General features: G+C 39.3%; 1 protein-coding gene across 1 annotated transcript; it reads left to right on the forward strand.

Moving 5' to 3' along the window:
* Window positions 1–1074: 1074 nt before the first annotated feature.
* Window positions 1075–8217, forward strand: CCKAR (cholecystokinin A receptor). Its single transcript, XM_015623612.2, has 5 exons — window positions 1075–1518; window positions 2259–2510; window positions 4494–4755; window positions 6344–6471; window positions 7089–8217. The coding sequence occupies exons 1-5, from the start codon at window positions 1395–1397 to the stop codon at window positions 7613–7615; spliced, it is 1293 nt and encodes a 430-aa protein (XP_015479098.1). The 5' UTR covers window positions 1075–1394; the 3' UTR covers window positions 7616–8217.
* Window positions 8218–11412: the final 3195 nt, after the last annotated feature.

Below are 11412 nucleotides of genomic sequence, written 5' to 3' on the forward strand. Positions count from 1 at the left end.
TATTATTATATTTAATTAAACCAGATTTATTAATTATTAGGTTTTATTAATTTTAAAGTTGATTAAATGTTATTGGTTTTTATGTTTAATTAATTAAAATATAATTATTAATTGAAAAATTATAACTTTCAGTGTAACTTGTACTTTCCTACATACCTGCTCCCATTATTCATACAATGAAGCAAAGCTGGCAAGACCAGAAAAGAAAGTCAGTCTTTCCAGTCTGTGTATATCAGCTTTGAGGGGTCAGAACTTCTTATAAAGAACCTGTTACTGCTCTGCTTTTACGTAAAAGGGATTTTAAATGTGAAATTAGTTTTTCATTCAGTTATAGTAGAGATTAATTTCTAATATTAATTTGCATTTCTGGCCATAAACAAGCTATATAAAGTAAAAGCCCATGACTTTGTGAAAACACCAGTGAGGATGATTATGTATTATGTATTAAAAAAGCAGTTTAAATCATCAAGATCTTTGTGTTTTCCGCTGCTGTGTAATTAACGTGCCACAATTTGTCAGATTTATCAAGTTTGTCAAGTCACATATAAGTTCTTGCACAGAGGAAATGTATGGGCTTCTGCTTATACTAACTGACAATCTTAATAGACTTTCATAAGGTTTGATCCACTAAGTGAAATTAGTGAGTTTTTCTGTTGGCTTGCTGGGATTTGGATCAGGCACATACAGCACTTCCATATGAAACTAGCACTTTGCCAAATGAGATAAATGTAGCTGCTTTTACTATTTTTCTGAGTCTTCTCTATCTTCAGTTTACTCTTAAAAATATGAAGACAAGAATAATTTCCATGTAAGGAACGCAAAATCTTCACTATGTTTCTTTCCTCTCTGCCCTTTTATTAAGTGACTCGTACAATTTTAAATGTTAGTTGAGAGATAGATTTATCCCTCTCCTCGCTCACCGGGTCTCATTTATAGGCTGTGACATAACAGGCTGACTCTGAGAAATATTGCAGAGACATGAGTAGAAGCAATCTTGCAAAGGGTTAATGCTGTAATCTTTTTCTAGCCTGTTTATAATCCCAACAGTGGAGCGGTAACAGAAGAGGGTGGATCTAAAAAGTGCCGGAGGGGCTCTGTGTGTGTCTGTGTGTGTGTGCATATGTGTGAGTGTGAGTGTGTGTGTGTGTGTGTGCACACGCTTTGCTTCTCTCAACTGCCGGGTGTGCCCCTGGAATAAATCCTGTTCAGCCAGAGCAGGACTCTGTGTGCTGGGTGCTCCTGCTGGAGAGTCAGAACAGCTTCCTTGCACAGCTGCCTCTCTTGGATTTCTTCTGAAGACTTCATTCAGAAACGTATTTGTTTACTGAAAGCATGGACAGATAGTTACAAACCCACCTTCTTCTTCATCAGAGCTAACCTGTGGATACTGAAGAATGGAAATAGTTGATGTTAGTAGCTTCCTTGGGAACGGTACCAACATTACTGATTTCCTCTGCGATATCATCTTGGAGAATGACACTTTTTTATGTGTGGATGATGCACCTTATCCTTCTAAAGGTATGTGTGTTTGGAAATGGATTTTTTCCAGGCAGTTTTCATTCTAGCTGGATGTAGAGATACTATAGAAAGAAAGAGCTCTGCAAGGCGTTTTCTCTGAGAGAGTGCAATATCAACTGCTTGCTTTTAAGTTAGTATGAGACACAGGCAGCAAAAAATTTAGCATGTGATGGTTTTCCAAGTTCAAAATTGAAGTAGGACAAAATTTGGATATAATGGAAAACTGAAACAGTAGCATTTTGGAGCAAAAAATGCAAATATCTCTGCTAAGGACTTGGAGAAATGGGATTTTTACTCAATTCAATAACAATGGAATGATCTGAAACCATGTATGAAAGTGATTTAATATGAAATTACAGCACTCAGAAGCTGAAAAAAAAATTCATATATTAAAATGTCTTTCGATTGCTTGATCTTTTCTCACTTTTGCATAAAATAGGATCTCCCATGGTGAGTAAGTGGTGCACAGTAAGCAGGGTGAGAAGCACATGCTTTAAGAAGTTGTATTTGACTCTCCAAATGTGCATTGTATTGCTTGTATTGTAGTTCAATTCTATGCAACTTAGGTAGATCAGAACACATTTAAGAATTTCAGCACTTTTACTGATTTTGCATTGCCATAAAGACATAAACCTTCGTAAAATTGAATACAGAAGTCTTTTACCTTTTGATTTAAGGTTGAAATACATAATATTAATCTGAGTTGAATACTATGTAACTCTTCTTGTGACAATTTTCAGATTTGCATCAGATAATACGGATTCTGCTGTATTGCTTGATATTTCTGCTCAGTATTTTGGGGAACATTCTGGTGATTACGGTGCTGATAAGAAACAAGCGGATGAGAACAGTCACCAACACGTTTCTGCTGTCACTGGCAGTCAGCGACCTGATGCTCTGTCTTTTCTGCATGCCTTTCACCCTCATTCCCAACCTGCTAAAAGATTTTATTTTTGGAAGTGCTGTTTGCAAAACTGCCACTTATTTCATGGGTAAGTCTGGGAAGTTTATACCTATTTTGAAGAATGACTAATGAGACAGGTGAGAAGGTATTTAAAGATCTATCAAAGGCTGATTACTTCCATCCACCATTGAAGCTACTAATATTATGAAGAAACAACTTTGTAGTGCAAATCTTCATGGTTCTGGTGTCCTTGGTCTGATCCAGAAAAACACAGAGGCACACAATTAACTCTAATGGCATACAGAAGTGTTTTGCTGTATGTGAAGATGTTGCATGATCAAACTTTAATAGGGAACCCAGCACATGCACTTGACCACCCATCACTGACATGATTCTTATCAGCATTCTGATCACCCACCAGAAATTATGGGCTTGTACACCCTCACTAAGGGCAGATTTTACCCACAGATTTTTGGCAGCAGTGGTACAGAAAAAAGAAAAGAGAAATAGGCCAAAGTAGGTGTAATTTGCAGAGCTGGAAGTTTGAGCAAGTACTCTTTGCAGTCAGACCAGGTGTGACCAGAGCTTACCAGAAGACCATAAGACACAGATATAGATTTTAGAGGCTAACTTTAAGAAGCATCACTTTTGTATGCCTTGCCATACTTTTGGCTGTGGAGCCAGGAGCTAGGAGTTTCAAAATATCTGGGTTGTGTATGTGTATGTAAGTGATTTTTGTCTCACTTTAAAGTTTCCTCTGCATTTGCTTGTTTCTTACCAAAAAAAATGAAAACAAACAAAACAGAACCAAACTGAAGAATAAAAAGAAAGAAGAAAGGAGAACATTATGTAAAGTTTTTGCCACTTTGGGAGACCTTTAGTTGATTACAGAAATCTCTGGTCCCCTTTCAACCCATGCCCTTGAGAACTTTGATGTAATGCGAAAGTATACACCTAAAGTGTGTGAATGGGAAATCAACATCTTTTTGTAGATAAAACCAAAGAACTAAAGGCCATGTTTAAACAATTATAATGAATTGCTGGCAAACATACCATTAAACATTACTGAAGCATTGTCATCTTCCTCTTTTTGCACACAGTGTAAATTACTTTATAAAAAGATCCACTGAATTAGACCAACATAAAATTTCTCATTAGGAAGCTGTTTTATTTTAAGAGCCAGAATGTGAAGATTTCCCAGTAAAGGTTCAGGTAGCAGAGGACTCACCTGACAAAAAGACACTGACACTATGCTCATTTTTTCATCTTAAGATGTAGAAAGACAAATTTTCAATTACAAATGATTTCTGTAAAGCCAACTGTAAAAATATTGGCATTTTATAGTCTGACCCACATTCACAAAGACAAATAAAAGATCATTCAGTGAAAGATAAGTTTATGGCAAAGTTAAGAAGAAATATTTATAATTTTACAGTGGTGAACTTGGGCACCTCAATGACAGAAACACAGACAACTGCACTCTATTATATAAAATCTGAACAGAAGAAATTAAGGGTACTCAAAGGACAAAGATTCTGCTTCATGACTTCATTTCTCCTTGTTTGTAACTCCATTAGCATCTAATTAAAAAGTTGTAATAGATTTAACTATCTTGAATGAGAAAATCAGATCACAAGTCAAGCAGGACACTCAAAAAAATTAAAACAATAGAAAAGGGACTGTGAACATCTGTGTTAAGAGAGTAATTAACTGATTTCAAATGCTTTGTTTGAATTTCAGTGCAATTAGTGGAGTGAATAAACCACAGTAGCAAAGAGAATAATTAGGAGTAAAATTGTCTTCTTTCCCTGTTGCCAGAATTTATGGTTTGACAGAGTGTGTATTTTTTCTTGGACTTTTGGAGTAAGAGAAGTGCAGAGAAGGCGTATCAGTCTGGAGCAGTCTGGAGACACAGACCCACCGCCCCTAATCAGTGTTTATAAATACCTTTGTTATAAATAGTTTGTTATATTTTTAAATCTTTGTATGCATACAGCAAGCTAGCAAGACCATTTGAACACAACCTTTAAAACAAGAGAATAAACTGCTTCTTTATGTTATATATATATAGGTGTCTCCGTAAGTGTCTCTACATTCAACCTGGTTGCCATCTCTTTGGAGAGATACAGTGCCATTTGCAAACCGCTGCAGTCCAGGGTCTGGCAGACAAAATCTCACGCCCTGAGAGTCATTGCTGGGACCTGGTGTGTCTCCTTTACTATCATGTCACCATACCCAATCTACAGCAAACTGGTACCTTTCACCAAGTACAACAACACCACAGCAAATATGTGTCGGCTCCTTTGGCCAAGCGATGTCATTCAACAGTCTTGGTAAGACATAACTGGCTGTTAGTAAATGTGTAATTATCTGCTGGAAAACGGGATTTCATGGTTGCAATAAGCCTATGAAAAATCAAGTATTAACCTTCAGCAAATATTTACACTCTATCATGCTTATTTAAGATGTAAAAAAACACCCAACATTTTTAAGCTGCTTACATTTTGATTTTTACATGAATTTTCCCTTGTCATAAAAAAAATATGGCAATGATTCTCACACCATGGTCTGCTAAGCCCCAGCTGTCACTGTAAAGAAAGCATCTGTCACTTGTGGTAGGAATACTGCTTTTCACTCATTTACACATAAACTTCAGTATTCTCAGAGGAGTCCTTTATTAATCTTTGAGAAACAGACAAACACCCCTCTGTGTGCTGCCTTGCCTCTTAATTTGTTTGCAGGTCCTCTGTAGCAGAGAAGTAGAATATGAGGCTGCAAATGTCTCAAGAATCCTTTTGGTTGCTTATGGAGAATAGGGGCAGAGAGAAGTGGGGAGAGGTTTGCTCCCTGTCCTACACATCCAGGCAGGGTAAACAGCAGCACTATCAAACAGCAATAGTACTTAGACATGATGTCCTTGCACACTGACTAAACACTGACTGGCACTGAGAAAGTGTAAGATTTTTTTTTGATACTGAAGGTCAGGTGGAACTAGGAAAAAGATTAAAGTCTGCACCATTTTGGTATGGTATGTCCACAAAGAGAGTGACTTTGCATTAATGCTTTCAGTAGTAGTCTCAGGTATTTGGTGGTATGAGGAGGAAGGGTACAGGACAAAATTCTCTTCTCTGTGGTCTCCCTACAGATTCCCAGGTGTGTTACTGAGTTTGCACCAAAGTCATGGGGATCAGGAGAGACACAGGCTCATGGATACATTTAAATATCATTATTTCCCCAACTTGCCATCACATGAGAGAAGATGACTAGGAGAGTAGCAGATGTGAAAACAAGTAAAAGTTGCTTCCTTTACCAAAGAGATTGCCAATCCTGGGATCCCTCCTCAGGAGCTCTGCATGGCTCCAGGGATGAAGGTTGCAGCTGCTTTGGCTTTGCCCACGTGCGCCACTGCCCTCAGGAAGTCAAATCTCTCTGAAGCAGAATAATGGAATAACTTACATTGGAAAAGACCTCCAAGATCATTGAGCCCAAACATTAAAATATTTTTTAACATACCAAGGATCCCTTTGAGAATCAGCAGGTGCTCATTTAGCTTCTGCAAGACAGTTTTTACATTGTCCAAAGCTACAGGGCATCCAATGCTCCTCCGGTAACAGCAGAGAGAGCTTCTGCCCCCTTTAACCACTGTGGGAGTGCCCATCTCCCACATAGCTGGGCTGCATAGGTGGGATGAAAGATGGTTTTCAGCCATTATAGTCTTGTTCCTGCTGTACCTTTCTGGGGGAAGCAGGAGAAGTAGGAAGCTTCAAATTTCTGAGGTGTCAAAATGATACTTTGTATTGGTGTGAAAAAAATTCAAAAAATCTTTAAATTCCGTGTTCCCCAATTCTCAGTTGTATAAAAAGGACTTTTTCTGGTTTTGTGGCATTCCCTATTCTCTCAATGTGTCTTTTGATTCCCTAGGTACACTTTCCTGCTACTCACACTCTTTCTTATTCCTGGGATTATAATGATGGTTGCGTATGGTCTAATTTCTTTGGAACTCTACAGAGGAATAAAATTTGATGCCAGCCAGAGAAAATCTTCACGAGGTAACAATGCATTTTGTTTTGGGGTGGGTTTTTTTAAGTTACAGTTGAAGATACGAGCAGTCATTTTGAGGCTAGTAAAAGGAAACCTTTCTGCTTGCAAAAGTGATCATTATGGTCAGTAATGTCATGAACTTGCCTGCCGCATTTCTTGATTACAGCTACTGTGCTGTTAGCAACTAAACCTCACCTATGGCTTGTTTGCAAACATTGAGGGCAGAATATATTACACTTCTAATTTGTTTATTATAGAAATACAAAGGTTTTTTTCTGGCCATGGATGAGGACCATTTTTATCAAAAAATGTCACAATTAAAATTGTCAAATTAAAATAGAATCATATAACCTCAAAAATCATCTTCTGTCCATACTGGACTAAGCAACATTCTTACACCTTTTGCATTGGTTTATGTAGAGGTAAGATGTGAGAATATCGGGAGACAGCGGATTCAGAGGAGCTGATAACCTGACTGACTCAGAAGCAGGCCAGTGCTTTCTTTGCAACAGTTGCTCAGTTACGAATTATGTTATTTAGATTTAAACTGCATTCTTCATTTTTTATTTGGCTCACTGTCCAGAGATATTTTGCCAACCATTTAAACAGCACTTTATACATACAGAAAGAAAAATAAGTACCTGCAGCGCCAAATATGAGGATGGAGATGGATGTTACCTCAACAAAACCAAAAGAAAAAGGAAAATGCCATTGCAGCAGCTCTCTGCTATGAGCCACAACAAAATAGAGAGAGTGAGAAGCAACAGCTCTTCTGCCAACTTAATGGCCAAGAAACTTGTCATCCGTATGCTGATGGTGATAGTGGTTTTGTTTTTCATCTGCTGGACTCCCATCTTCAGTGTCAATGCCTGGCGAGCCTTCGACACGGCTTCCGCAGACCGGCGTCTCTCGGGGGCTCCCATCTCCTTCATCCACTTGCTGTCCTACACTTCTGCCTGTGTGAACCCCATCATTTACTGCTTCATGAACAAGCGTTTCCGCATGGCCTTCCTGGCCACGTTCACCTGCTGTGCCAAGCAAAAGCCCCCCGCAATTCGGGGAGAGGCTGGTGATGAGGAGGAGGGGAAAACGACGAGGGCTTCCCTCTCCAAATGTTCTTACACACACATGTCTGCATCTGCACCCCCCTGAGCTGCACCAGGGGAGCCAATGCGTGGTGAATTGTCTGCTCTTGGAGAGTGACTGTGGCATCAGCTGAACGCCATTTAGCTCGGAGTTAATGAAACACTTCAGTTGACAGTAAACACAGCGAGAATTTTATGGGAAATTGATGCTATCACTGTCTGAGTGTTACATCACTTTCCCTTCAAAAGTACAAGGAAGGAAGAGAGCTCTGAAGATAAAGGACTTTATGAAAAGCCTTAGAAGTTGCTCTATTTGCATAAATTCCACTGCAAAAATTGGTGTCCTCTACATCAACAGCTTTGCTCAGTTTCCAGATGCAGTTCTGAGTATCTCTTAAAATTTCCAAGATGCAAATAGATTCTCCTCAAATATGAATATATGTAATGCAGTCTTCACTTCACTAGCTATGCCTCATAAGCAAAAATCTTTCTGTTACATTTGTAGTATCTTTTCACATTATTTTAGCTGAGGTAATACATGTTGAGATAATTTTGGTGTCACTCTCACAGAAATACTGGGGTGGCGAGAATGGGCTTGTCCATGTGAAATTAATGCTTTTAAGTAAAATAATTTCTTTTTTTAAAATAAAATTAAAACAAATATCATTGGCTTTGTGGGTGGAATGCATTCTTCACTCAGGCAATAGCATAACTTAACATAATTTAATGTATTTTTCACTTAAATAAACACCATAGAACAAGGACAAAGAAATGGCTTTCTTCTGTGCAGCTGAAAGCACTGACATATGCAAGTGGCAAGGTCTAAGATGAGCCACAAGGGCTTGTGTAGAAATTTCCCTGTGGGAAACACAGGGATAAATGTTTGGGATAAAGCAAAGAGGTATTTTACAGAAGATGCAGGACTGAAGACATAGGTTGGTGCCCATGGCAGTCACATTTTACAAATGCATTCACAGCCACTTCAGGCACGGCACTGCCAACATGGAAATAAAGGCATTGGGAGCAGAATGGCAGAAAGGGCAGATACAATGAGCAAAGGTTGAAAGGCTTTCTCAGAAAAGAGTTTTTCTAAACTTCAGAGCAGCTATTTTCTCCAATGACACGTCCTTGTAAACAGATTAACACAGAGTAAATCAGCTTTGAATGATGTAATTATTGGTGCTCTGTTGAGCAAGGGATCCAGTCTCCTTCCTGCGCAGCACACAGGTGAGTGTGGGTGTTCAGCTCTTGTCCTTTGCTCTGTGGAACTCAGTTACATCACTTGTTTTGGCTTGTGAAAATATCCTGTTGGAGATGCTACTATCTTCTAGCTGAATCAATATCATTATAAACCTTGTTATTAGACAGAGATTAAATTTGAGCACAGCGTGGAATGTAGATGTGGATATTAAACATAAGCCCTCTCAAGGTTTTTAATCAGGAAAATCTGATCTCTTTACAGAATGATTTTAAATTAGAAATATACGGTGATTTCCAGCACCCAGATCCATGTTCCACACTCAGTTATTGCCTGAAATGGTTTAGCCTAACAACTTAGCACACGACCTTGGCTATTATTTCTTTTTCATCCAGCTTGTCCACAGACAGGAAATTAAAAAAAAAATTATAAACACTATTTATGCACAATCCATAGAAACAATGTTTTGCCTGCCTAGTTAATAAAGTAGCACTGCTCCTGGAACAGTGCTGAGATTACTGACATCAATCTGACCTTTTGTAAATACCCAACAAATTAAATTATGGGATTTAATTCATAGCAGTAAAGTGAAAATTTTACTTCACTTGTGCATACACATTAAGACCCTCTACAAACCTGTCCTGTGTGTTGAAACTGAAAGAACAAACTTAGCTGCTTTGGAATTTATGTGGAATAGTTTGAGCAGAAAACAAGTTTGTGAAGCATTTTATACCATTTGAAAGCCTGGATTGATTACAGATAACAGTTTAAGAATTGTTGTTTGAGTAAGAAAACCCCCCACATTTTAATAAAACAGCAGCTGTGACTATTGCTGGCTATGTGCTGTATTACAGGGAAGCCCATGCCACAGCTCTGGGTGCTCTTTCAAAAGCAAATTCCTTTTTGTAAAGGTAGCTTCTCCTGTACCTGTAGGGTGACATAACAGGACAGGCACAGTTCACCTGCTCTCACTGACTGAGTCTGAGGATAGTGGTTTCAGACAAAAGCCAAAAGCTATTTTCAACAATGCCTTAATCAGATCTCAGCCCCCCGCGGCCTCCAGGAGCTGTGGCTGAAAGGAGCAGAGCTTCTGATTGATTCCCTTCCCATAACTGTCAGGGAGCACAATTTGGAGGTGATGAAATGAGGAAGGCAGGAGAAGATACTGATGGAGTGGTGTCTGGGAGACAATCAGGGAAGGGTTGAAATGTGCCATTTCTCCAAGGCCCATCTGTGTGCGTCACTCGTCCCCTCCATTGCCCTCTCTGCACCTATTTTCTTGTTATACCAACACAATATTTCTTTTGATCAAGCTCCCAAAGCCACAAGCCTTATACCAAATTCCAGCAAGAAGTAGGAATTAAGCTTTTAAAATGCAATATTGCAATCCAGTAATTTTGTAGTCTTCTGCCCTGCTCCTAGCACAGAAAATTTCAGCGTTTCTGCACCTTAATGCCATTTTTCCTGATCTGTGCATTCCAGAAGTCATTCCTGGGTCCAAATGTTGCCCTTCCATTGTTAAAGAATCATGGCATCCTCCCAGTACCTTTAATTCAAATGCCAATGTCACTGAAAAGGTATCTTCAGCAATGAATATGGGTGGAATAAACCTACCAAAATAAAAGCAGCCTGTGAAATCTCATTTTAGCAGTAGCTTATAGGGGTTGTGCAGAAAAATCCTATCCTGCTACACGCAGTCCCTAAAAACAAACTGTTTTCCAGATGTAGCAGACAAATGGCAAACCAATGAATTTCATGTGCAGAACATCCATAAATCTCGGAAGTTTTTATCTTCTTTCCCTTTCTCCCAACTCCCAGGGTTTCCCCCCCGCCCCCTCCATCTTTCTCTTATCTCTTTCAGCTGCATGATGACACCATCTGATTTTTGTCCTGCATGCTTCTCAGTCTCTAGGTTACTTTCCCACCACCACCAATTGCTAGATGATGTTTGTTTCTTTGACAGGTTTATTTTCCTTCCCAGAATTACTTTCCCAGAAAGCACTCTCATCTTCATTTCCCCCTATCATCTCTGGCTGACAGACTCCTGGAGCACATTTCTCCAAGCAATATATCCTGCCCAGAACACAAGAGTTCTGCAATCCCTCTCTACAATCCTACATCTGAGCTCACACAGCAGCTCTTGAACACTGGCTCTCTAACAATCAGGATGTACTAGTTCAGAAAACAAAAGTGGAGCATTAAATAACACCCAGATCCTCCTTTGGTACTTCTGTCACTATTACTTGTAACCTCTATTCTTAGGGCATGCTTTAATACTGATGCCTTACAGTACTGCTAAATACAGGTCTTGGTGAGGGGTCAAAGTAAACATATTTCACTATTGCCAAGACTAAATACCTTAATGCTCTGAATGGAAAGCTGCATGTGGAACTGCAGCCACTAAAGGTTTACACCCCCTTACACAAGTCATGGCCTCTTTCCCAATACCACCAAGCCCTTCTTGGGAGCTTGTCTGTGATCCCACCTGCTCCTGCATCCCCTCCTATCCATCCTCCTGCCTCCGAGCCCAGGGATGGTGCACGCCCATGGTCCATCACAGTGCTTTTCTAGTCTGGAATAGATGTCCTCAGGATCAGTCAATACTGAAATGGATGTTGAGCTAAACTGAGGGCTTCTAGTGGCAAAAGATACCTATTTTCTAAAGG

This window comes from Parus major, chromosome 4 (genome assembly GCF_001522545.3).
Source record: "Parus major isolate Abel chromosome 4, Parus_major1.1, whole genome shotgun sequence".
Taxonomy (NCBI): Eukaryota; Metazoa; Chordata; class Aves; order Passeriformes; family Paridae; genus Parus; species Parus major.

Excerpts from the sequence above, each read along its gene's own strand:
- CCKAR (XM_015623612.2), top strand. The coding sequence starts at position 1,395 with ATGGAAATAGTTGATGTTAGTAGCTTCCTTGGGAACGGTACCAACATT. Across the intron at positions 1,519-2,258 it reads TGCACCTTATCCTTCTAAAG|ATTTGCATCAGATAATACGG; the intron begins GTATGTGTGTTT and ends GACAATTTTCAG. Across the intron at positions 6,472-7,088 it reads CCAGAGAAAATCTTCACGAG|AAAGAAAAATAAGTACCTGC; the intron begins GTAACAATGCAT and ends TTATACATACAG.